A 27,631-nucleotide genomic window follows, 5' to 3' on the forward strand; every position below is an offset into this window, starting at 1 on the left:
CACATTACTACCACTAACACCACATGACCACCACTTCTGACACCACAATACCACCACTTCTGACACCACACTACCACTATTACTGACACCACACAACCACCACTTCTGACACCACACTACCACCACTACTGACACCACACAGCCACCACTTCTGACACCACACTACCACCACTACTGACACCACACTACCACCACTTCTGACACCACACTACCACCACTTCTGACACCACACTACCAACACTACTGACACCACACAATCACCACGTCTGACACCACACTACCACCACTACTGACACCACACTATCACCACTACTGACAACACACTACCACCATTACTGAAACCACTCTACTACCACTAGCATCATTACCACCATCATCACCACTACCTTCAACTGACACCATACTACCTCACTATCACTAACATCACCAATGCCAACACCATATTATCAGTAACAAAAACATACTACCGCCAATATCATACTACCACTACCTATGACACCACTGCAACTACTAGTAACACCATAATTCCACCATTAACACCACCACTGACACAACTGTTCCCATCAACTTTATCACGAGTGGACCACTACCATCAACATCCCCACAATCAATATCACACCACCACTACCACTACCATACCAACCCTGACAATATCAATACCACCACTACCACCCACACCACCTACACTCCAACACAACACCACTACCACCACAGTGCCCCAGCCAGTCTACCAGCAAGAAGAGAGCAGTGAACATGCTGGCCTGTGCTCTAACATACTCACTAATTTTTGCTGGTAATGTATACTGTACACAATACAGTCTAATATTAACCATAACTTCTGATATTACATATGTTTTGGGTATTATACATAACTTTCTTATATAACTGTATTTAATGATATACAGTAATACTGTACATACGGTACTTTTATAATACTCATACTTTCTGGTATTACATGTAGGTACAGTATTTGAGGACCTGATACCTGGACTCTGTCACCAATTGGAAGGAAGTATGGCTTTTACATAAGCTAAACATCTATCCTGAAAAACACTTATCCATCTACACACTTATCCTGCTCAGCAGTTATTCTTACACATCTGTATTGTTAGACACATTCCTACTATACACTTTTCCTACCACACAGCTGTCCTGTCATGCAGCTATCCTACCACACACCTGTCCTATCCTACCCTTTATCAGACTACACACCAGTTCTTTACTACCACCACTCATACTACACACAAGTTCTGTTACACCTGTCTTGTTATACACCTGTTCTACCTCACTTGTTTTATGCTACCTGTCCTACAACACTCCTGCCTTACTGCACATCTGTCTTACTATACACTTAGTGCAATACACACCAGTACACTACACACCACTCATCACACATCTATCCGGTTATATACCTCTTTTACTGTACTTGCTTTAATTTACCAGTCCCAAAATATATTTGTCTTACTTTATATATGTACTACACCAGTCTCACACTACCTATCTCGATCTACCTGCCTTACCACACAAATGCTGTTTTGTTTCAGTTCATTTACAAAGGCTCCAACTTGCCTCCATGCATTGACCTTGGTCACTTAATGATGGATCACCACACTGCTTGATTTCTAGCAGTCTCTTTACTCAGTCCCTTATCCCTGAGGTCACACTGTATGACCTCATCCCAAGTCTTTTTCACTCTGCCTACTATACAAATCAATTCTACACATCTGTCATACCCATAGCTGTAGTGTATGGTGAGGGGGTGAGGAAGCAGTGGATGAAGAACTGGGACCTAGACTCTGCCCCCAATTGGAAGGAGAGAAGACTGCCCTGTGCTGGAAAGGCTGCTATCCTCCCCAAATATCCTTCAAACTCGGTAATGTTCACATCTTTAATTTCTTTGCTACCATACATTAAAATCTATTCTTTCTACCATCAACTGGATGGAAGGAAGGAAGGCTGTCCTGTGCCAAGAAGGCCAATGTCCTCTAATATCCTTCATAGAGAGTAATGATCATGTTTTTAATCCCTTCCACTATAATGACATTTTCTACATAAAGGGAAGGGTGATGCCCTGGAAAGAGGAAATTATAGAGGTATAAAGCTTTTAGATCAGATAATGAAGGTAATGGAGAGAGTTTTAGAAGGTATGATTAGAGAAAGAGTGAATATTGATGAGATGCAGTTTGGGTTTATGTCAGGTAGGGGGACCACTGATGCCATATTCATTGTTCGACAGCTTCAGGAAAAATATATTGGTAGGAGAAGGGATCTTTATTTTGTTTTTGTTGATTTGGAAAAGGCCTTTGACAGAGTCCCTAGAGAGGTGGTGAAGTGGGCAATGAGAAAGCTTGGCTTGGAGGAGTGGCTGGTTAGGGTGGTTATGGCCATGTATGTGGGTGCTCACACCCAGGTGAGAGTGAATGGAGATTTGAGTGATGAGTTTTCCGTGAATGTTGGTGTGCATCAGGGGTCAGTCTTGAGTCCCATGTTGTTTATCATGGTACTTGAAGCCCTTTCACGTGACTTTAGAAACGGACTCCCGTGGGAGTTGTTGTATGCTGATGATTTGGTGTTGATTGCAGAGAATGAAAAAGAAAGGCGGAGGAAAGGTTTAGGAAGTGGAGAGATGGTATGGAGCAAAAGGGTTTAAGGGTAAATGCAGATAAAACAAAAGTGATGATATCTAGGGTTGGTGGCGGTACTGTCAAAGACGAGGGAGAGTGGCCATGTGCAGTTTGCCACAAGGGCGTGGGAAGTAATTCCATCTTGTGCGGTGTGTGTGATAAATGGGTGCATAAGAGATGTAGTGGTATCAGAGGTAGACTGCGAAATAATGCTGATTTTATGTGTACGGCGTGCCGGGGTGAGCAGGTGGAGATCGTCAGACGTGAAAGAATTGAACTTGCTGGTGAATCTCTTGAGTCTGTGGAAGAGTTTTGCTATTCAGGAGACATGTTGTGTGCTGGAGGTGGGGCTGGAGCTAGCTCTGTGGCTAGGGTGAGAAGTGGTTGGAAGAAGTTCAGGGAGCTCTTGCCTCTCCTGACATTGAGGGGGCTCTCCCTACGTGCTAAGGGGTCTTTGTATGCAGCGTGTGTTAGGAGTGTAATGCTGTATGGCAGTGAGACCTGGGCAGTGAAGGAGGAAGACATTCGCCGGCTCAGACGTACAGAAATGACAATGATTAGGTGGATGTGCAGTGCGTCCCTGCGTCCAAGGCCTGGAGGGGCTGGGTTTACAATGGAAGAGTTGAGAGGTAGGATGGGACTGGAGTGTATTGGTGTTGTGATGAGGAGAGGTAGATTGAGGTGGTTTGGACATGTGGAGAGGATGGGGGATGATAGTTGGGTGAGGAAGGTGAGAAGTGTTAATATTGGGGGTGGGGTTATGAGGGGTAGACCGAGAAAGACATGGGACGAGGTCATTAAGTGTGACCTTAGGGTTAAGGGACTGAACAGGGAGGCTGCAATGGATCGTGCAGCGTGGAAAGCCGCCATTAGGTGACCAAGGCCGACACATGCAAGCATGTTGGAGCCTTTAAAAACGAAACGAAACGATATTTTCTACATTATATTTCTGATTTTACTCAATTAAGAAGAAACTTTCCGAAATTGTCATATTGTATCTTTTATAAGGGCTCTAACATGCTTGCATGCATCGACCTTGGTCACCTAATGGCAACTCTCCATACTTCTTGATAAATGAAGTTAGGCAAAGCCTCCATTAACCCATTCCCTAGAAGAATTCTCACCTAAATTGAATTCAGTACAGTACAGTATAAAAGTACAGTACAGGTAATTATCTGGAGGCAAAATGAATAAAACTAAAAATGAATAAAACTAAAAATATGTCACTGAACTAAGATTACCATTAGTATGCTGCATTTTCCTTACTTGAGTACAAATGTGTGGTGCTTAAAAAAAAAAAAAAAAAAAAAACATAAGTGTGTACAATATTAAAATTTTCTAGAGTTGAATAAAATAATTCAATGCTAGTGTAAAATACTCATGTTATCATACGACCAAATCTAAACCCTAGTTAAAAAAATAAAAAATAAAAATAAATAAAAGTCTCCAACACTGGAGATAAAAAGAAATGAAAAAAGTTGGTATGGATATACTCAAACAGTGAAAAAAGGAAGTATTACAGTACACTGCTGTCTTAACCTTTCAAGAAAAAAGGTTGCGATCTGCATTTTAAGTTTTTGAAGATCAACAATTTCAACAGCAGGCCTATTATTGATGAATTAAAAGGGAGCAATTTTTCTACATCTGGCAAAATAAGAGCTAAAACAATTTAAAAAACAGCAAGAAGTTAAAAAATACTAATCATCAGACTACAAATATCTGTAACAGAACTAAGAGAAAGATTACTTACAGCTGTTTGTTGGGGGTGACCTAACTCTAGGGTCCCTGGAGCTGCCCATGGAAGGAGAGGTCATCCTGGGTGCTGACACAAACATGATATTCGATGCCACTCCCCACAGCAGCTGCCAAGGTGAGAGATTTTTACTTTATCACCTTACTAATCAATTTGTCTTCTTCATGTTATTCTTCCTATCTATTGATGTGATTTTATTCAGTTGAGGAGAGATTTCTAAAACTGGAAGGGTTTAATAAAGCCTTAATTAAGCCATGCAGTGTGATTGTTACTTCGCACACTGAATTAAATCATCCTGAGATACCAATAAAAATTAATAAATAGGTAAAAATGGCATTCTTAAACTGTGATGGTTAAGTACAGGCTTAAAGGCCTAAGTTAGAGAGTAGAACACTGTAGATAAGCACCTGATGCCATCTGCCTCTCTACCTTTACCTTCACTACCTCCAAACGATTTCACTCATCTCAGTGTGTTACTGAACTGTCCTCCAGCACAAAAAGTCTCACTTAGGTTAAGCAAAATGATCTTGAAATTATCAAAAACAATACAGAAAAGATGTTATCATGCTAAAAGCATTTGAAATTAATTGTAAATGCCTGAATATACAAAAGTGAGATACAGTAACTTTCATTCATTCATTGCCAGACGCCATGTATCCCAAACGGGGTGGCCAAGGGCTTAGAGTTAATTGTTTTACAGGGAGGGGCACTAATCCTCCACCAACCCCACTTGACACGTAGGGAGAACGTTATGCCAACAGCATCTGGTGTTCCCAGGCGGTCACCCATCCAAGTACTAACCAGATACAGTAACTAACTTGTTTTATTACTGCATGAAACTATCATGAATATGTACAGTTTTCCTCTCACCTGTCTTCCAAATATTATCTTTTACTTGAAATAGTATATAAATGATAGGTACAGAAGTTTACAAATCTCCCCCTAACAGATGCTGAGTGGAGTCATCATGGTGAGGATGAGTGGTATGACCCTGATGCCTGGTCCTACCCTGGCTATGAAAACTCTACCTACCCTGCCCCTGTCCCTGACCTTCATCGCCCACCTTGCACCCGTGATGCAGCTGCCTTCCCAGCCTCCTCCCAGTCCCTCTACACCCTCACCCTAAGCCCACCCACTGTCTTTGTCACCTCTCTCTCCATCGGCACCATGGTAAGGAGTTCTAGGGATGTGGAATACAGTGATCCCTTGGTTATCATGCACTTGGTCATGGCAGTTTTCATTATCACTGCTAGATGAAAATCCACTCCTGCTGCTACTGTGCATTTTTTGCCTAAAAAACTTTTATTGTGCACGTGAGCTGGTTTCTGCTGACAACGATGGTGCAAAATCTGTGGTTTCTGATGGCTTTGAGGGACTCAAAAATGAGGCCCTGCTCAAGAAGTTAATCCCAGGTGGTGGTGGAGACCAATTACTCTTCACCCCCTAGCCTCAGAACCCCTTATCTCAAGCCCATCTCAAGTCTACAGTATATACAGTATATGTGTTTCTTCCATATTGGGCTCTTTTCATAATTTTCTATTAACCTAACCATGCCTATGTGTGTTTCTGATACTCACTGTAACACTATGTATGTATTTGGTGGGTCTAAATTATTGTAAAAGGGAAAATTTGGATTTACTTGTGGGGTGCCTAGTACCAATTACAGTATGATAAATCCCATAAGTTCTGTGCTTTCGTTATCACATACAGTAATTTCATCATCAAAGACAGATCCGGTACCAATTATGTGCAATAACCAAAGGATCACTGTACTGTATAATAGACCAAAGTTTTTGTTTCATCCTGAACACTGCTTCTGCCTAGCATGGCTCCATGTGACTGGCACAGTTTCTTCAATGACTGACATGTAAAAGCTTTTTTGCCACAGCAAAGCAGTGTTCATCTAAGAAGGAAAACCACACAGGTAAACAGATACAGGGAAAGACATATTACAGTGTCAAGAAAAACCAGTAAGACATGTATTGGCAGAGAGATGGAGATGTGAATAAAAATAGCTGGGTAAAATGTCTATCTATCTTTCTATCTATTGCCAGACGCCATAATCCCGTAAGGGGTGGCCATTTGACTTTGAGTTAGTTGTTTTATGGGGAGGGGCACTAACCCTCCACCAACCCACTTGACATGTAGGGAGCACGTATGGTTTGGTTATATGGTTACCACCCAGCGTTGTAAATGGTTTCTTGGCTTACAGGAAACCATTTGGCTTGTCACTCTGTGTAAAGCCACCTGTAAAGGAAAGAAAAGCAATAAGAAGTGACAGGAAAGATGGGAGAAATAGGAAGAGAGGAGGGCAGGTACAGAAAAAGAATGATAAAGGCTAAGGAAGAAATAGGCAGCACTACATCAAGTGAGTGAAAATGTCCTCTGATGAAATTCTGACCAATGACTGTATTCTTAAAACTGAGATTGTGAAGGGGAATTGACAGTCATGATTTCTGAATATAGTACAGGGATAAAAACTACTGTACTTCACTTCTTTGCCTCACTGTTGTCTTAGTTCTGTAACGTGAATGCAGGCTAAACACATCTTGTGGTCAAATGTATTCCATAAGTGACTGCTGTAGTAAAATTCTGGAACCTGCCTGCAATTTGTGTTCTCAGTTTTAACCCATCAAATTCCCCACCCCTCCCCACTTTTTTAATTAGGTATTCTTACAGCCACCTAATGATTTTACAAAGCTTCAGGGAACTTCTGCAGGGATTATGGGAAACAATTTCTTCACTATGAGAGGTGTCCCTTAAGCTAAGTAAAATATAGTGCTGGTGGCAAGAAAAAAATTATAAAGCCTTCTCTATGACATCTGTCATGCTTTATTCTTGTTACTGTTAAATTATATAACTGAACTGGCAAATAATATGTCTGTTGGTTATTTTCACCTTTCCCCCACAGAACTACACCACCTCTGAATTTGCTGCTTACATGAGGACCAAGGAGGGGATGGCGATGTTCCATGGTGCATCATCTCCAACTGACGGTGTCCCCCTCTACATTGAGAGCCCTGGGGAGTGCAGAGACATGACAGGCTGTCTCTGTGGTACTGAGGAAGCTGAAGCTACTATTTGCAGAATCAAGTCCCCCAGGTGTGCTAAACTTCACTGCGAGAAGCCACTGGAAATGACGGGCTTCTGCTGTCCCCTGTGTGGTAAGAGATTACCGGTACTGTTTTTATAATTTATGTTCATTGCTTTTACACATTTACCATCTGCATTAATAGGTATATATTGTTGTCTGTTGAGTGTGGCTGCCTGTGTATCTTCCTGTTCATCTGTTTGTCCTCTATCTATCTATCTATCTATATCCAGATGCCATAATCCCGTAAGGACTGGCTATTTGTCTTTGAGTTAGCTGTTTTACAGGGAGGGGCACTAACCCTCTGCCAACCCACTTGTTGACATATAGGGAACACATATGGGTTGGTTATATGGTTTTCACCTAGCACTGTAAATGGTTTCCTTATAGGAGACCATTAGGCTTGTCATTCAATGTCAAGTCACCTGAAAAAGATGGAAGAGTAATTAAAAGTGACAGGAAAAATAGAAGAAATAGAAAGAAAGGAGGACAGACACTGAAAAAGAATGATAAAGGTGAAGGAAGAAATAGACAGCACTACATCAATTGGGTGTATGATGGCCACCATCAGCTACCACCATGTCTGTGCTCTAACTAATGAAAGTCAGATGGTCTTGGTCTATAAACCTCACTTTTTGTAGATTGGTTGCAAATGAACCTATCTTGATCAAATATGAATAAGTAAGTCATTGCTTTAAGGTTATGGTTACTGGAGTTACACAAATTTACTGCGAAGTTGGGGTTGTCTCTTTCTGTTGCCTCAAGGGATGTGTCTTTTGTCTGAATTTTGAATAATTATATTGAAAGTGTGCACAGCAGTGTTGACGTTTGTGATGGGTGTGCTGTTTAGTAAATGGTTTCCTGGTGGACAGGAAACCATTTGGCTTGTTGCTCAGTGTAGAGTCACCCATAGGCAGAAGGAAGGGGAAAGAATGAAGGAAAGAAGGACAGAAAAGGGAGTGTAAAGTCACCTGTGGGCAGAAGGAAGAGGAATGAATGAAGGAAAGAAAGATGAAAGCGAAAGAAGGAGGACAGGAAAGGTCAGACACCCAAAGTAGCACTATATTGAGCGAGCGAATGATGTGCGCCCCCACCTACCACTAATAATAATGATAATAATAATAATAATAATAATAATAATAATAATAATAATAATAATAATAATAATAATAATTATTATTATTATTAATGACTACTATAATACAAAACAGTGCTGGTGGGTGTCAATACCTTAGACAGATATGCTATTACAGTACAGTCCTGACATGTGACCCTGCCTGACTGCCATTGCAGGTGCTGAGGTGACCATCAGCCACAATAACACAATGCCCCTGGCCTCTGTGGCAGCACTTCTCACTTCACATCGCAGCTCCACAGTCATGCGGGGTATTGCAACCTACCTGGCAAAGATGAATGACCAGAATTATCACATTTACTTCACTGCCATGGATGAGGGTGGCAATTACAGAGCTGCATCAGAGGCTTTCAAGGTCAAATTCAACAAAGGTAAAGATGCACAGATCATTCCGGTTAACCAACACACCATTGTATTAACGTCATAAGCCACAGATGTAAACCAAGGAATATTTTCATTCCTGGGTCTGGATATATAACAAAAATGTAGTACTGTACTACAATTGCAAAGTTTTATTTTCTGTGATGGGAGTTAGATGGAGACATCATTATACCAACAAAGAGTTTAGCAACATATGAAGCTGGAATAGGATAGGTCTGAATGACGTTTGGTTAGGTCAGTTAAGTGAATATAAAATGAGAGAGAACTGAGGGGCTATACCTGAAGGTCAGGGCCCTCTTTTTCTAGCATAAGTTGGAAAACGAAACTGTTGCATCTTGCTTGTAATAACTTTCCCCCAACTCCTCTGCCAGATGAATCTTGACCAAACATTCCAAACGGTAAAGTCAGGAATATGAGTTTGCCAAATAACCCTCCACTTCTGATTCCCACTGTCGTCTGGTGATTAACCTTCTGAGATACAAGAAGTTTTCAATTCTGTCCAAATATAACTCTCTCTGATATGATGCATCCAAATGGAAAGTAATGTACTTGCCTGACTGTGAAGCACAGGACAGTACATGAATTATATTAGAACTTACAACCACGACAACCAACAGATATTCAGAAAAAAGAATCTATTGCCCCTACCAGAACTGAACCAGGGAGGACAACACTCAGCACTTGTGGCTACCTCCAGCACCCTCACTGCCCTACAGTCCCAGGGGGTGGCACCACGTCATCTTGCTGCAACATTCATCACACTCATCATTTGTCTTGCCATTGGTGCTGCCATCTTCTACCTGAGGAACAGAAAGTAAGTCCAGTGTCATTCAACTAACTGCTGGAATAATTATGCAAAAAGATTAATGTAAGTTTTAAATAATGCACAGCACTGAAAGAGAAGGATGTCTAAATTTGCCATGCTGGTGGTGGTGCCATCTTCTGTTTGAGAAAAGTAAGTTATTTCAATCAACTCAGATAACACAGCCATCCAGTCATCTGTCATCCAATTTTTTTTTTTTCCTCCCCCCATTAGGAGTGCTGTCTGGACATTGCTACTCCTCACCCTGCCCTAGGTTGGGAAAGGAGGTCTGGATGATGATGATGATGAAAAGTGTTGGTGCCTGTGGCTAGGCTAATCAGTTCTGACATTTGAGGCAAGGATGGCCAGTCTCACTCACCCTTGAGTGGCACTGAGTAAGCAATAAACCCCAACCACCTATCATATGTAAATCTTTATGGGGCCCATCTGGCTGGAGTGCCTTAACTCAACAGACCACAAAATGTTATTTGGTTACCAGGTTACCAGCCAACATAGTATATGGTTTCCTGGATTACAAGAAACCATTTGGCTTGTCACTCAATGCAGAGTCTCCTAAAGTTTGCTTTGCACTGAGTAAGTGGAGAGTGACCACATCCACCTACCAAAATTTGAGCTAACTGTACATAAAAAGGAGGCTCATATACCACACACTATTAAATAAATCTTTTAAAAGTAAGTCATGATTCATTCATCTCTAAAACACACCTTTCTAACTGATGTCATTCAGTGACAGCAAAAGATTTTACTACCTTGATGTCCACCGTAAGATTCGAGTAGCAAAGTTCCACCAGTATATTTTGCAGTGACCTCAACTGTGTTGCTTTTTCCCAGGTACAGTACTTCATAACACTCTACAGACCTCAGGTCATGTGTTCCCCTTGGTCAAAGCAAACACTAATATCTTGTATTACCAATAATTTACGGAGCTTTGATTAGTTACTGGGCTGAATCTCAATCTACTTCCACTTATTGTTCCAAATGATTACTACTGACCAAGTTTAAGAGAATGAATCCTAAAAATAATCAAACTTTACTTACTGCATTGCAACTGATACTGCCATCTACAGTACCTGAGGAGAGAGTAGACTGAACACAAGGTTCTGAGCAGGAAAAGTCTCACTTATACCACCCAGGAATTTAATTAAATTTGCTGGGTAACAGGCAAAGTGGTAAAAACTCTCATTTGTCACCTAGTACAACTGACTTCAATTCCTCAGTGTGGAAATAAGAATGCAGAAGTAATGGCTATTCCCAAATCATTCATCCAGGCTTTCCAGCATACAGTATTTAATTTGAATATTTCACTCCATTCTCTCCACTGTATTCATTTGCAACTGCTGTCATCCCATTCTTTCACTTCTTTTCATACTCTTCTTCTCATCTTACTTTTCAGGTACACACTCTTGTATCAGTGGTAAACTATAAAGCCTTTCGGTCCAGGTTTTTATTTTCTCCTCACCCTATGTTTTTTTTTTTTTTTCTAAACACATCAACAACATTTAATCCCTTCCCTACCTTGAGTTTTTCACTGTTGCACATACTTCTCTACAAATCTCTTTGCACCCTCACTCTTCTTTCCACTGGTCTAGCTGTCCATTAAGTCTAATATCACAGCAATCCTCTCACATAAATGTTATTTCTCTTTCTTCTGTACCCCATACTTTCTTGCAAACATCAACTCTGCAAAATGCAGTATGTACTGTATTTCCACAAATGTCTCCACCACAAGATAACCTGCCCATCTCCATTCACTGTTTGTCCAGGAAAGGACTTAAACAAGTGTACTACAGGTCAACTGCCAACATACTGTATGCTTATCACAATGCCATTACCATGAGTAATTCAAGGACTATTCAGAGACATCTATTTCCCTTTGAAGTAAACATGATACTGTATATTAACCCGTTTCAGAGTGCGGCCTGACTTGTCCTTCATGTTCCGGCGACTTGAGAGCAACAGTCGTAGAGTATCGGTGGTGAGTGACGTCATTGGGGGTCGCCGCCCTTCTACTGCATCTGGAGTGTTTTCTTACAGTAGAGAAGGTGGCCTCAGATTTCTTAATCCAATATTCAACCAATCAACGGCTGTGAGTAGAAGCATTACCTTATTTGATGTTGTCTATCTATCTATCTATTGCCTGACGCTTCAATCCCATAAGTGGTGGTCACAAACAAATCACTTCCATGTCGCCCTGTCCAACTCAATTTCATTGCCCTGCTCCCAGTTCATACCCTCCTCTCTCATATACCTCTCCACTCCATCCCTCCATCTCATCCTCGGCCTCCCTGTCCCTATCCCCCCCATGACCTCACTCACACACATTCTCCTCGTTAGTCTTTCGCTCTCCATCCTCTCCACATGGTCAAACCACCTCAGATTACTTCTCCTAACGCTTTCCATCACATCTACATCCACACCACAATGCTCTTCCGCTTCCTCGTTTGTCAGCCTGTCTCTCCACGTAACTCCACATGCTCTTCTCAAATAACTCATTTCCACTGCTCTCACTCTTGACTTGTGTCCTTCAAACAAGGTCCAAGTTTCACATGTTAGGGGTGGTATCACAATACTATCATGCAGTGACTTTTTACTTCCATGCTCACTTCCCTCTTCCTCATCACTGCTTTCAAAGAACCAGCAACCTTTCTTCCCTGTTGTACCCTTTCAAGCACTTCATCCTCTAAACTTTCACCCTTACTCATCACACTACCCAAGTACAGTATTTAAATGCACTCACATTTTCCATTTCCTCCTCAGCCAGCCTCACTGTACATTCAGTGGCTTCACTTCTCTCAAAGACCAACTTTACTCTTCCATACACTCATCTTTAGATTCTGTTTCCTACACACTCCCCTAAACTGATTCACCATGCCTTGCAGCTCCCTCTCATCTTCACTTAACAATATGTATCATCTGCAAACAACTGTACAGGGAGTTTCCAAAAACTGCCCTCTCTCATTAGGGTCACTTCACCATCCACTGCCCTACCTTTTACCTCTTTTATAACCCCATCCATATACAGACTGAACAACTACAAGGACATGACACATCCCTGTTTCAATCCAACATTCAAACAGAAAAATTCAAACAGTTCACTAGCCACACACAATGCAGCCTTAGCACCCTCATACATACTCTTCACGGCATTCAACAACTTCCGGTTTACTCCATATATTCTTAATACTTTCCACATTCCTTGTCTATCCACCCTGTCATATGTTTTCTCCAAATCCATGAAAGCTGCATACAACTTCTTTTCCATTTCTAGAAACTTTTCCACTAAAGACCTAAGAATGAATATCTGATCTACACAACCTCTTCCCATCCTAAAACCTCCCTGTTCTTCTCCAACTAATTCCTCTGTTATTTCTCTAACTCTTTCAGTACAGTAAGTATCCTACCATATACTTTTCCTATTACACTTAGAAGACAAATGCCACCATGATTACCACACTCTTCTTTTTCCCCTTTTCCTTCATACAGGGGAAAAAGTATACCTGACTTCCAATCCTCTGGGACTTTACCTTCCTCCCATGCCAATCTGCACGTCTTCCATATCCATTCTACTATACCCAATTTGATTGACCTGTGCAGCTGAGATGTATGGGGCGAGTTGCATGTTTGATTCGCCGCTGCTGATAGTCCGCCAATGATGTAAATCAACAGACCTTCTTATTTTAACACATAAATATACAGGTATTTATACTTTTTAATTCCCTGCAGTATAAGCAGCACTTTAAATATGGAATAATTTCCGAAGCTAAAAAGCTCAAACTCTGCTTAAACAGTGTACTGTTATTAAAGAAAATTAAAGCTGATTACAAAGTTTTATAAAATGATGAGTGACATTTGAAGTAAATTATCCACCCATGGTGTATGCCCACGTCTGCATGTTGCACTTTAATATCCATCCACAGTGTACACCTACGTCTGCATGTTGCACTACAGAACATGCCTGCATTTACTTAAATGACATTATTGGCAGCCAATCAGCAGCCGTGAATCAAACACACCCTACTTTCCCCAAACCTCTCAGGTACACAGGTCAATCAAATAGACTATACTATCTCTCCCTCAAGCTTCAGCGTTTCACCACACACTCCAGCTATTCCTGGAGCTTTCCCCATTTTGACATTCTTCATTACTTCACTACTTCCATCCTACTGAATTCTTCCTCTCATCTCACCTCCCTCCATCTCCCATGGCACTTATACTCACATTGCTTTCATTCTCCATGTTCAGCAATTCCTTAAAGTGTTCTCTCCATCTGTTCATTTTTTCTCCTTTCTCCACAGGCAATCTACCATTATTATCTTTCACTCCCTGACTTACTTTTTTATCACCCTGTTTAACTCTCTTCACCTATTTCCACAACATTTTCTTACATTCCTTCCACTTTACACTCAAATTCCTTCCAAATTCCCCATCCACTCTCTTCTTACTAATCTTTTCTCTCTCTCTTCCTCCTTACATATAACTCTCTCTTCCATCTCTCAGCTTCTTCCATGCCCATTTCTCATCCACTCACTATATGCTTTCTTTTTTTGCACCAAAGCATGTCGAACCTCTTCACTCCACCATGCTGTTCCTTGCACCCCCTTTCATCTTCTCTTCTCCCCACACACCACCTCACATGCTGCACAGATTTCTTCCATGAATATCTTGCACACACCTTCTACGTCCCCCACCTGCTCCAAATCATATTTACCCAATCGCTCCTCCATTTCTCTCTTATACTGTATTCTGATACTGTATATACCAAACTGTTATCATTTAGGGTTGAAACATTTCTTCAGTCTTCCTGCAGAATCATTTCCTAAAATCTAAGTAGGATATTTATTCAAGACTTTGAAATCATTGAAACTCCTGCACGGGGACAGACTAGCCAGTTCATTCCGTGTGGCTTAGCATTATCTTATTTGATATTGTACTGTATATACACATACAATATATATACCAAACTGTAAGGTTGAAACATTTCTTCAGTGTTCCTGCAGAATCATTTCCTAAAATCAAAGTAGGATATCTATTTACGACTTTGAGATCATCACAGTTCCTGCATGGGGACAGAGTAGCCAGTCCATTCCCTGTGGCTTAGTAGTCTTCTTACACACTACAGATGGCACCACACATCTTCACATCATCACCTTTGTGACAGTACAGTGATCCCCTAGTTACTGCATACTTGATTACAGAGGTTTTTGTTATCACTGCAAGATGAACACTTGCACTCCTGCTATCATCCCGCATTTTTTGGCTAAAAACATTGTTACTGTGCACCTGAAGTAGTTTCTGCCAAAAACGATGGTGCAGTATCTGTGATTTTTTATGGCTTTGATGAATTCTGAGATGAGGCCCTACTTAAGGAGTTAATCCACTGTCTCTCCACCCCATAGCCTCAGAACCTCTTACCTTAAGCCCATCTCAGGTCTCTGTATTATGTGTTTCTTCCTTATTGTGTCCTTTTCATCACTTTCTATTAACCTACCCATGCCTCTGAGTGTTTCTGATACCATAACACTTTGCATGTGTTTAGTGGGTATAAACTGATGTGAATGCAAATATTTTGGTTTATGAATGGAGTGTCCAGTACCAGTTATGAAAAATTCCAGAGATTCTGTGTTTTCGTTATCGCACAATTTTGTTAGCATGCACTAAGCTCTGTACCAATTACACATGCCTGATAACCAAGGGATCACTGCACATTACTGCACTGAAACAATCTATGGCTGTCTCATCCAGGACAGAAGTGGCAATATTGCTGGGGGTATTATTACAAGTCACTGAGTCAGATAACATGTTCTAGGACAATTGTACTCATCATGCTGTACTCAGTTCCAGCTTGGGATCTAGCCTGGGATCTTTCAATCAGTAGGTCATCCTCCACAAACTGTTCACTATCAGTAGCAGTGCATAATTTATACTACTGTATTTATGGTTACTGAGGAGGAGGAGGAGGAGGAGGAGGAGGAGGAGTAGTAGTAATAGTAATAGTAGTAGTAGTAGAGCAACCTAAGCCTGTCTGACCCAGCAAACCCATCAACCACAGGCGAGCAATTGCTCTTGCAGGGCTGTCCCACACAGTAAGCCAACATTCTCTTGTGGCTGACAGATTCTCGTTACAGTGAGGCATGGGGAAGAGTGTAAAGGTGTGGCTCCTGGATGGATACCACAATCGCATCTCTCGACCCAGTTAACAAAGGCACCACATTGGGCTCCACACCACATGTTGTTAGGTTATATGGTTGCTATCCAGCATTGTGAATGGTTTCCTGGGTTACAGGAACAGCTAGGCTTGTCACTCAGTGCAGAATCATCTAAGATGTAAGTAGCACGAGTGGATGATGGTCACCAGCGTCTACCACCTAGCTACTGATGTGTACACGTGTACAGTATACAAAGGTACCGGTACTGCAGTAGTAGCGATACATAAACAATACATGGGGGCTTGCATAGTTATGTCCAGAGGAGCCAAGGAATATTACAATAAAAACAATACCAGCAACATTCACAGGGATTGGCATGCAATTCTGATCTTTAAAAAAAAAAAGAAAAAAGAAAAAAAAAAGCCACATTCAGCCACCATATTCATAAGCTGCATGGCATCAGTAAAGTGAGATGTTATCAATAATTTCAAAGTCTGAAAACCTGCAATCAATGGAACTTCCAGACAAAATATACAGTATAATATTTACATCAAACACTAATTTATCAGAATATACTGTAGTACATAAATTATTATACTACACCAACCATACTAAGCAAATTTCTTGTCAGTCTGGTTCTAGACAGGGTTTGGGAGAGAATATGTTGCCACTATCAGTAACTTCGAAGGCAGAAGTGGACAGTAAAGATGCTACTTTCAGTGTGTGGTACATAAGAACACCTAACATCCACTTCATATAGTGCTACCCTTCAGGTGGCTCTACAGCAAATGACAAGCCTGCAACACTGGAAACCATTTGTCATTCTTGCTTTTAATGTATAGACTAAGTAGCTTAGTGCCCAGCCTCTTTGCTCCTAATGGAACAATATGTAAGGATGAAACAATAGACAGACAACAGAGGGTAGATTGAGTCTTTTGACTCTGCACCCTTTGATCTCATAACCACTTTGACGCTAGATCCAACAGAGAAAGATACTTCAGTGTACAGTATGGGAAATAAGTATCACCCCAAAATATGGTTAATACAGTAAATCAAGGAAAAGATGTATCATCTTCAAGCAAAACTGGGTCTTTGTTTTCTTGAGATGCAGTATCTCATGGCTCCAAGGATAATTACAGTAAATATGCAATTCCTGCTATTACCTGTGACCCTCCTGTGAACAACTATCAGCTCTTCTGGTAAACTGAATTGCTCTCCTGGCTTACGAATTCAGATTAATGAACCAAACCTGTATTTCTACATCTCATTTGGAAATACCATTGATGATGAAACTATAACAGCAATAGCAACAAACCGTATTAAAAAACTAAGTCCTATATATACAAGACAAACTTCATTACAGTCTCTGGCAGGTGTAGGTCTGTCTTCTGTAAGCAATGAGAATGTTCCAGCCCCTGTCAGCAGCCAGGCAGAAGGGCAACATGAGAATCCAGTGTATACAGCCTACCAGAGCATGTCTCCTGAAGAGCAGCAAGTAAGTAACATTAGCACAATAGTGGTTATATCTGCATGGTCAAATTTTCATTTAATTACAGTGTAATGTTGTACTATTACTGTACACTGCTTTCTCTTATTCCTTTGAGTACAAGATACCTCTAAGTAAGGATCTATCTAGTGGTGGGCAGAATTAGTTGTCAGCAATAGGTTTTTCATCTCTAAGCATGAGATGTCATCTACAATGTCCGCAAAAAGTATAAAGCACTCGCCATAGAAATTAATGGGAAAAAGCACTCTCATCACGGCCCCTACGCCTTGCTATTTCTTTTGTTGACACGTTTTTGGCCTTCCAGGCCAAAATCCGAGCCTTTTCTTTGGCACTGAGATTGATAGGAGCCATCTGGTTGTATTGGTGCAAAACTGCAGAACCAACACACAAGCAAGCGAAAACAGAGAGTCCCAGTATGGAAGCAAGCAGCACTAATGCACCCTCAAAGGCAGCTTAAAGACCTCTGAGGCAGGAACTGAAGGTCATCTTGTTTTCCTGGTGTGTCTCTGCACTGTTAGACATACGATGGATTGGCAGTGAGACTAGGCCGCAACCCGCAAAAACTTCAGAGTGCTTTTTCCCCTTTATTTCTATGGCGGGCGTTTTATATATTTTGTGGACACTGTAAACTGAATAAAATCATATGGTGAAAGGATGAATTTGATACAAGATTATGTCAAACTTAATGAATTTAATGAGCAATCAAACTTATGCTGAAGTAAGCCAGCATAACTGTCAGCTTGCATAACTTTCTGAACAGCTAAAACAACCAATGATTTTCCTGCATGAACTAATTAGGAGTAAATAAGTTCTGTGACCATTTTAAGCTAATTCAGGTAATCACATTGCATTAGGCACCAGTGATACCCTTTGATAATGGGGGGACATGTAAATTATGCTGAATTTGCATTAGTCGAGGAACTTCTGCATTTTCACTGGCTACTGGTTACAGTGAATAAAGATCTCTTGTATGCACTGATCTAACCTGTTGCTCAACAGAGGGGCCACCAAGGCACAATGGTGGTATAAGAACTTGGTACAACATTAAGGAAATGAAAAAGGGGCAGAATTAGGGAGTATAAGGAAAAGGAAAGTGGACAGTCATAGTGAAAAGTATAAGAAAATGGAAAGTGGGCAGTAGTAGGGATGAGTATTTTGCACCTAAATGCATAGCTAGAAGAGAGGACCTTAGGACTAAGATGCTGCTGATGGCACTGGAATGAAATATTTAGAGTAACTAAGAAGGGCATCGGAGTAAATAGGGATAGTGCTCGTGCATAATTCACCAAGTTGGTCAGGATCACGTGAAGGTCGTCGTGACCGTCAGTTTTTTACCCTCCTGGAAGAGAGATGGGAACTCATATTGTTCAATCTAAGGGTAAGGCTGTGACCTTTCACACACACACACACACACGTCCCCTTGCTGATCGGGGACAGTAAGCACCCGCTTCGTCAATGAAGCTTTTCACGTCCTGAGCAGGTATGAACTCCCCCTCTGCCAGATGGCAGGCGAGGGCATTATCACCGAGCCAGCAGTGTGTGTGTGTGTGTGTGTGTGTGTGTGTGTGTGTGTGTGTGTGTGTGTGTGTGTGTGTGTGTGTGTGTGTGCGTGCGTGCGTGCGTGCGTGTGTGTGTGTGTGTGCGTGTGTGTGTAATTCACCAGGTCGGTCAGGATCACTTGATGGTCGTGATCGTCAGCTTTTTACCCTCCCGGAAGGGAGCTGAGAGCTCATATAGTCCGATCTAAGGGCAAGGCTGTGACCTTCACACAAGCACACACCCGTCCCCTTGCTCAAGGGGAACAGTAACCACCCACTTCGTCAGTGAAACTTTTCGCAACCTGAGCGAGGCGCGAACTCCCATCCACCAGTTGGCAAGCGAGAACGTTACCTTTGCACCAGCGAGCGGTGTGTGTGTGTGTGTGCACATGCATTAACACACGTGTATGCATGTGCACACATGCACATGTGTGCATATGCATATGCACAGTGTGTGTGTATGTGTGTATATATGATGATGATGATGAGGGCAAGGTAGCAATTAGTAGTGAGGATGTCAAAGCTGCATGAATCTATATGATAATGATCCTATTTCTGTATGTATGTATGTTTGTTTGGTACCTTAACAGAAAAATCAGTGCAATGTAATGCAATTTTTGTTAGAGCAAGATATCATTAAAATGCTCTAACTTGAAGAGTAAAACTATTTACAGTCTAATCGAGCCACTGGCTCCTGAGTTATGACTAATTTCTGACCTTTTGCTTCAAATTTAGCACTCTACTGTAATTGCTTTTAGTGGAGGGGATGGATTCGTCTTTGGTCCAGCACTGACATTATCAACAATGCAGAAGATAGAAGAGTGACGTGTTTGTTGTATTCTCACTCTCTTGTCTCCTTTCCCCCCTCCTTATACTCCTAAAATTGTATACTATAGTGCGAGTGAATAATTTAATATAATGGCAAACACTACTATCCTGCCTCTCTCTCTCTCTCGCTCTTTTTTTCAATGGGTGTTCCAGCAGGAAAAAATTAGGGAAGATTCCTTGCTCTGTCTGGCTCACGGCATGAGTAATTCAAATTTCTATTACCTTTTGACTGAAAACAGGAATTGACATCAAGCGGAGGCCTCCAAAGGTGGCCTTTAAGCATGTAGAGCATAGAAGTTATTCCTTTAAAAATTTCCAGTGTTTAACTTGGAACACCATGAACCCCTGAACACTAAGGCTAACTTTCTTGAAATTAAAAAGTTACTTAGCTCCATTCATGTCCACAGGCATCAGAGGAGGCACAAAAGGCTCGAGAGAGGATTCTTGAGGCTGCAGGACAAATAGTGGCTTCCATAGAAAATTCACAAGTTCATTTCAAGGGAAGAAAGTTATCAAGTCCCTCTGGAAATGACCTAGGGGCAATAGCTGAGGAGAAGGAATCTAAACAGGATGAGAATAGTTTCCAAGACATATTAGAGGACAAAGGTACAAATGCAAGCAACATGAATTCTACAGCAGATCTCACCTCTGACCAAGACACTGAAAACATAACAAATGACCCATCACAAGAGGCTCCTACAAAAGCTGAGAATGAAAGTAATACTGACACAACCATCATTATCCCTGATATCATGGATTCTAAGGCAACTGAAGATGTAGGAAAGGAGGAAGATGATTCTAAGAGTTCAACCAGCATGGAAGTGTCACCACAGCAAAAGAAGAAAGCAGAAGCAAGTATCTCGGTTCTAAACCTTACTGATCCTTCTGACAGGAAGGATTCTGCCTCTACTAGCTCTTCTGATGATGATGATGCTTCTGATGCTCTGACAAGCCTCGAGGGGTTTTCTCCTCTTGTCGGCCTGAAGTTTAAAAAATAATAGAATTGCCTTGCTACCAGGGAATGGGATCTTTGCACACTGTAAAGTTCTAATTTCTAGACCATCAGGTGCAGGTACCCCCTCCCCCCAAGAAATGGCAGTCCTATACTCTGAATGTTTCAGCAAAGTCCGACCTAATCTGGACAACATTTACTTAAGTTACTTGTTGCTGATATTGTATTATACATGTACTGGAACTGAAAAATATAATAACATATTACTACACATAAAAAATACTATACTGTATTCTGTCCCATGAGCATTTGTAAAGTTTATCCATAAACAAAAATTAAGCAAAATTATGTGGAGACAGATGTTACCAGTAAGGTTAAGCAAAGATTGTGAGAGGCCTGAATAATATGCAAAAGATTGTATATTTAATTTCACCAGATGCTCAGCTGATAGATTTCATACTTCTGTGTCTTCTCTTTCCTCTTTCAGAATACTACATCTCCTTTCCTCTTTTCTGTGAAGCAGGGTTATTATCATTGTTATTAATGGCACCTGCCAGTTTAGTGGGCAATTATGGCACTTCAATCAGATTGAGCCCATGAAGGTTTATATCCAAGGGATGGTTGGGGTTTATTGCTCATGTAATGCCACTCAGGGATGAGTGAGGCTGGTCACTCTCATCTTAAATGTCAGGACCAACTAGCCTAACCCCGGGCTCCTACACTCCTCATGGGGCAATGTAGGCTTGGATGATGGGTGGATGGATTATTATTATTATCATTATGGTAAGTGGTAGGTGGAGGCACTCACCATCCACTCACTCGATGTAGTGCTGCTCTCAGGTGACTGCCGTTTCCTCTCTTCCCTCCTCTTCTGTCTTTCTTTCCTTCTATCTTTCCCCTTCCTTCTGTCTATGGGTATCTCTACACTGACTGACAAGTCAAAAGGTTTCCCATACACCAGGAAACCATTTACTACGCTGGGTGGTAACCATGTAAACTATGAAGCCTGGTGGTTCAATGCGTAAGTAAGGCGCTCCAACCAGACTGAGCCTGTGCAGGCTTATATCCAGGAGGTAGTTGGGGTTTATTTCTCACATAATGCCACGAAGGCATATGTGAGGCTGGTCACTCTCATCTTAAACGTCAGGACCAACTTGCCTAGCCCCGGGCTCCTACGCTCCTCATGGGGCAACACAGGATTAGATATGTATTATATATATGTATGTATGATGATACCAACAAAATTAGAACTGAAATGCTAAAGTCTATCAATTTCATCCTGGCCACCTTGATGCAAAGTGTAAATACTGCAGTGTGGAAGGAGCAAAAAAATCTTTGAAGGTGTGAGTTCTCAAGATATCCTAGATGATACACAAAGACATAAAAGCTACTCACAGCATGACCTTCCCCTTAAGGGCTTTGGATTACAATTACATCCATCCATCCATCATCCAATCCTACACTGCCCCATAAGGAGCGTAGGAGCCCGGGCCTAGGCAGCTGGTCCCGACATTTAAGATGAGAGTGACCAGCCTCACTCATCCCTGAGTGGCATTACATGAGCAATCAACCTCAATCACCTCTTGGATATAAACCTTCACCGGCTCAATCCGATTGGAGCACAATAATTACCCACTAAACCACCAGGTGCCAAAATTTGGTTATATGGTTACCACCCAGCATAGTAAATGGTTTCCTGTTGTACAGGAAACCATTTGGCTTGTCACTCAGTGTAGAGTCACCCACAGGCAGAAGGAAGAGGAAAGAATGAAGGAAAGACAGAAGAGGGAGTGTAAAGTCACCTGTCAGCAGAAGGACAAGGAAAGAATGAAGGAAAGAAAGACAGAAGAGGATGGAAGGAAAGAAGGATGGAGGAGAGGAAAGGGCAGACACCAGACAGCAGCACTACATCGAGTGAGTGAATGGTGAGCGCCCCCACCTACCACAAATTACAATTACAGTGTTAACTTAATTGGGGACTATTTTATTCAATGTAGATAATTTTCCTTACACTACACACATCCTTGATTTGGCACACCATCTTCATTTAATGAATGGCTGTATGGCTCTATTCACAGGGTACTCCATAAACAGATTCTACTTTCATGCTTTTCTGGATATTATCAAAGCCTGTGAAATACTACAAAAATGTTATGTGACTGCTATTTTTAACAGTTTCTACCAGCTACCATCAAAACTGCCCTTCTGATACTTAACTGTACCATATGAGTGTACTGAGCCTTGGAAAGGTGAAGAAATACAGTACTGTACACTATAAACTCCTGCAAACTACTGGTGTTTAAATGTTAACAGTATTTACTTAATATGGTTACAATGCAACTTCTATGTACAGTATATAATGGGATGGAAATATGAAAATGTAGTGAGAGAGTAAAATTTTATTCTTACCTTACTTTAAGGAATGCCTTAATTTTTAATAAAATTTCACTACTATACAAAATTACCAGTTAATTTTAAAGTGAGTGTTATTACTACTTTCCTAGAACTTTTAAAAGTCTAACTACAGTCTCTTTCAAAATATCACACTCCTTAATGACCTCATTATCAGCATCTTCAGCCTGATCACGTGACCGCTGAAGTTCCTGCTGTTTATTAAGGTGTAAACTGAGGGGCTCATTTCGCCACTGTTGCACACTATCCTTGGCTTTCTCTCCCAGCACTAGCACCTCTTCATCATCACTCAGATGCTCCTGCAGCTGCTGATGTAACATATCCCAGTTGATGATGTTATATACCTGAAAAAATAAATAAATAAATAAATAAATAAGTAAACAGAATGATTATGACTGTTACATCAGGTAATGACAGTTATAGAGAGTTCTGGTGTTTACAAATAAGGAGAGAGTGAACATCAATGAAATGCTACTTGGTTTTATATCCAGATTAGAATTATTCAGACCAAAGGCCTAAATTCAAGAATCCTAGAGTACACTGTTAGGTAGATACTTTTGATGGGAGGAGTGGAAAGCTTAACAAATAACCTACAAAACACTTTCTCATTCAAACAAAAGTATCATCCAGCATTTAGAGAGCCAACAGAAACTTTCTTTTATATATTGTATATAATAAGGAGCATGACCACAAGATTATATCCCTTATTAAAAAAAAAAAAAAAAAGGGGAGACTAATAATTATACAGAAACACAAATAATAATGCAACTGCAATACAGTGGCATTAATGGGGAGAAAAGTGCAGTAAGAATATGCATATACATTTCTGTAATTCATTAAAAAAAAAAAAAAAAAATCCATAGCTACTGTAGCAGAGTAAGGACTACTGTGAAGCAGCATCTTTATTATTAAAATATTCATCAGTAAATATACAATAAACCATCCATCCATCCATCATCCAATCCTACATTGCCCCATGAGGAGCATAGGAGCCCAGGGCCAGGCAGTTCGTCTCGACATTTAAGATGAGAGTGAACATTTAAGATGAATTTGAAAACAAACTGCAAAATATGAATGCATCAAGTACCTTTCAGATTTTAAGCTAACGACTTCTTTCCTTCATTCTTTCCTCTTCCTTCTGTCTACGAGTGACTCTACACTGAGTGACAAGCCAAATGGTTTCCTGTACACCAGGAAACCATTTACTATGCCGGGTGGTAACCACATAACCAAATAATGGCGCCCGGAGGTTTAGTGGGTAATTAAGGCACTCCAACTGGATTAAGCCTGTGTAGGTTTATATCCAAGGGATGGTTGGGGATTATTGCTCACATAATGCCACTCAGGGATGCATGAGGCTGGTCACTCTCATCTTAAATGTCAGGACCAACTTGCCTAGCCCTGGGCTCCTACATTCCTCATGGGGCAACACAGGATTAGACGATGATGATGATGATAACTTGCTGGGAAATGCTGCATTTACTACCTGAGGGAGGCCTCTGACTATAGATATTCCAGTATTAATCGATGGATAAGCTATTTCCTGGGCAGTCAGTATGAAATCTTGGCCACAAAAATTACTGCTGTAATTGTCAATCCTAATAAATAAATGGATAGGCTTACCTGTTGCTTTACCACTTTTGGTGTTAGTGCAATAAGGCGCAACTTGAGTCTGTCCATGGCTAACAATGCCATCACATCAACATACTGAACTACCTCTGCTAAAGTATAAATGAGCTTGCTGCATGCTGCCACTGGGGCACCAGCTAATATGCTTGGTGTTAAGACTTTCAGACAGTTTAAATACTCATGAACAAACAAGGGTGGCAACATCTTTGACCGTGGTTTTTCAGAAGCACCTCTACTCTCTTCTGTGGCATCCATTACTTCAACACCAAATGTGGATGTATTTCTCTCAACTGGGGCTTTGTGAGTACTGTCTTCAAGACTTTCTTTCCTAGATTTCTTGAAGGATTTTGAGTAAGTGTCACTACTCCTCCTTTTCCTCTTTCCACCTATGTTTTCCTCTTCTTCTTCTGGCTGGACTGCTTCATCTTCTGGGGAAGCCATACTGGTCTTTCTGGTGATAGTGTCCATAAGTGTAGCCCAGAGAGTGGCCAGGACCTGCACCACACTAGCCATTAGCAAAGGGTGTCCTAGCCTGGTGGTGGGGCTTGGCTGGAGGGCAGGAGCAGTGTTATCTGGGAGGGCTACTAGAGGCAGCACTGTCAGCAGGTTGTAGTTGCGAACCAGCTCCACTGCACCAAGATGTATGCGCACCATTGCTTCTAACACTTCTAGTACTTGAACCTGTAAATAAATACATAAACTGGAATCAGTCAATGACATATAATTACAATATATACATTATGAAAGAAAACAACAATGCAAATAAAGAACTTCTGTCAATATTATGCAGTTACACACACACATCTGTTTTCCAGTCCTTCACTGAAGTCAGTGCATTCAACAATTTAATGCATGTGATACACCCATCAAAAGTGATAACAACCCAATACTTAATGAATTAATAACTCTAGCAACTGAAGTAGGTTAGTAAAGTCACATAATAAAATAAAATATCGATTACATACTCTATACCCGCAAGCATCTTGGTAATACAATACATGCACAAACACACACCATAATAGAATGCATTAGCCACTTTTGAATAAATAAATAAATGACCATTCATGAACCCATTGGAGAAGTATTTAATCTGAAAGTAGGAAGTCACAAAAGTACGGTGCACAATATGCGTGAAGCAGTTGAGGCCACAGAATGAAGGTCACTGAAATATTAGTGTCCGATCTACCACATGTTGGTAACCCAGATGTCAGGAGGTGTCATACATCATCAACTAGCAATATCCTCTTGCAAACAAAAATAAAATGTTATGTTTAAATAAAAAACAGACATTATTCCTATACAATGACATGTTGGTAAACATTAGTAGTTGATCAAATGTTTCTGGCAGGCATCAAGCCCCTGTGCACCGATACTTTTGTGACCCATAGCACACCTCATTCTATAGATATAAATTTATAATAATAATAATAATCATCATCATCATCATTATCATCATCTGGACCTCCTTTCCCACGCTAGGGCAGGGTGAGGAGTAGCAATGTCCAGACAGCCCAGATTTGCCCAATCCAATGGGCCATGCTTCCATTCACTGATCATTCAAGCCCCCAGAATCCTGGCTCTATCAGATACACCAAAAACATTCACCATGTTCTGCAGTTTCATATAATCGAATGCAATAGAGTCAATCCAGACGCTGCCATGTTAAAAAAGGGTGCCAAAATCCCTGATCATGCACTTCTCCTCACAATATTCATCCAGCCAGCTTGATCACCTGTCAGTTCCCTAGCCTCACCGACTTCCAAACCCCTAATCCTCACACATCCATCCACCATATCTCTCCACCTTCTCCTTGGCCTACCTCGTCTCCTCCCTCCTTGAAATTCGCTCAGATATACCTTTTTCACCACTCTGTTGTTATCCATTCCCTCCACATGACCATACCATCTCAGTAAACTCTTCGATTCTGGTGACCACCGACTTCCTCACTCCACATCTATCACAAATCACGTTATTTTCGTATCCTATCCACCCTCTGTACTCCACATACATTCCTCAGCAGTCCCATCTCCACTGCTCTTACTCTTGACTTTTCATTTTCATGCCATACCATAGTCTCACATACACATGTTAACCTGCCGCGTGCCAGTGCTGTTTTAAAACAGTCTAACATAATTCTGCGGCCAGTGCCAGTGCCGTTTTAAAACAGTCAAAAATAAAAACATTCACTGTGACCGCATATTTCAAGATTTGCGGGTAAAAATTTATGGCAACTGCTCCTCTACCATCCCCCAGGCTGTCAAGGCCATACACTTACTCGCTCCCCCCTTCACGCTTGCTCTGCCTCACTCTGCCTGTGTGCCTCACCCAGTGCTGTACATAGTGATGGCATTTTGTAAATATTTTCATGTAAGTGTAAGTTGTAAATATTTTCTTGTAAGTGTAAGGATTATATAGTGAAGTTAAGTTGTAAATACCTTCTTGTAAGTGCCAGGATTGTACATAATGAAGCAAGGTTGTACCTGTCTTCAAGTAAGTGTAAGATAATGCATTCACAGTGAGAAAGACACGGAAATTGTGATAGATGTTGAAGTAATAAGTAATCAGAAAAGTGTATTCAACATTGCTCTACCTTCCCAGCATAAATACCTGAGTATACCTTACACAGAAAACCGCTTTCTCTCACCTACGTGGTGAGCGTGAGAGTGGCTATACCTGAATATGAGTATGCAGGACTCAATAAAACTCATTTCCGAGCCTCGGTGAGCATTTTAATGGTGAAATTCGTTATTTCTACATCAAAATCTATCATTTTAGCAAAAAAAAAAAAAAAAGTCAAACAATGGCTGGCACT

At 41.0% G+C, this 27,631-nt stretch overlaps 2 protein-coding genes across 2 annotated transcripts in view; one reads left to right on the forward strand and one right to left on the reverse strand.

Moving 5' to 3' along the window:
* Amnionless (amnion associated transmembrane protein) overlaps positions 1–20,824 on the forward strand; it is a 21,271-nt gene extending 447 nt beyond the window's left edge. The window contains exons 2-10 of the mRNA XM_080279459.1: positions 1,740–1,873; positions 4,377–4,494; positions 5,327–5,547; positions 7,289–7,541; positions 8,762–8,974; positions 9,636–9,798; positions 11,719–11,893; positions 17,317–17,448; positions 20,234–20,824. Of these exons, the coding sequence (XP_080135585.1) occupies positions 1,740–1,873; positions 4,377–4,494; positions 5,327–5,547; positions 7,289–7,541; positions 8,762–8,974; positions 9,636–9,798; positions 11,719–11,893; positions 17,317–17,448; positions 20,234–20,824 (2,000 nt within the window). The remainder of the gene's footprint in view (positions 1–1,739; positions 1,874–4,376; positions 4,495–5,326; positions 5,548–7,288; positions 7,542–8,761; positions 8,975–9,635; positions 9,799–11,718; positions 11,894–17,316; positions 17,449–20,233) is intronic.
* Positions 20,825–22,940: 2,116 nt separating this feature from the next.
* The window catches only part of LOC145408605 (nucleolar pre-ribosomal-associated protein 1), a 56,726-nt gene continuing 52,035 nt past the window's right edge, over positions 22,941–27,631 (reverse strand). Inside the window, exons 14-15 of the mRNA XM_080279292.1 lie at positions 24,814–25,500; positions 22,941–23,534 (exon numbers count right to left, since the gene is read on the reverse strand). Of these exons, the coding sequence (XP_080135418.1) occupies positions 23,271–23,534; positions 24,814–25,500 (951 nt within the window). The 3' untranslated portion in view covers positions 22,941–23,270. The remainder of the gene's footprint in view (positions 23,535–24,813; positions 25,501–27,631) is intronic.

The sequence above is a fragment of the Coenobita brevimanus genome, chromosome 78 (genome assembly GCF_032717465.1).
Source record: "Coenobita brevimanus isolate Jiangsu-jjx chromosome 78, ASM3271746v2, whole genome shotgun sequence".
Classification (NCBI taxonomy): domain Eukaryota; kingdom Metazoa; phylum Arthropoda; class Malacostraca; order Decapoda; family Coenobitidae; genus Coenobita; species Coenobita brevimanus.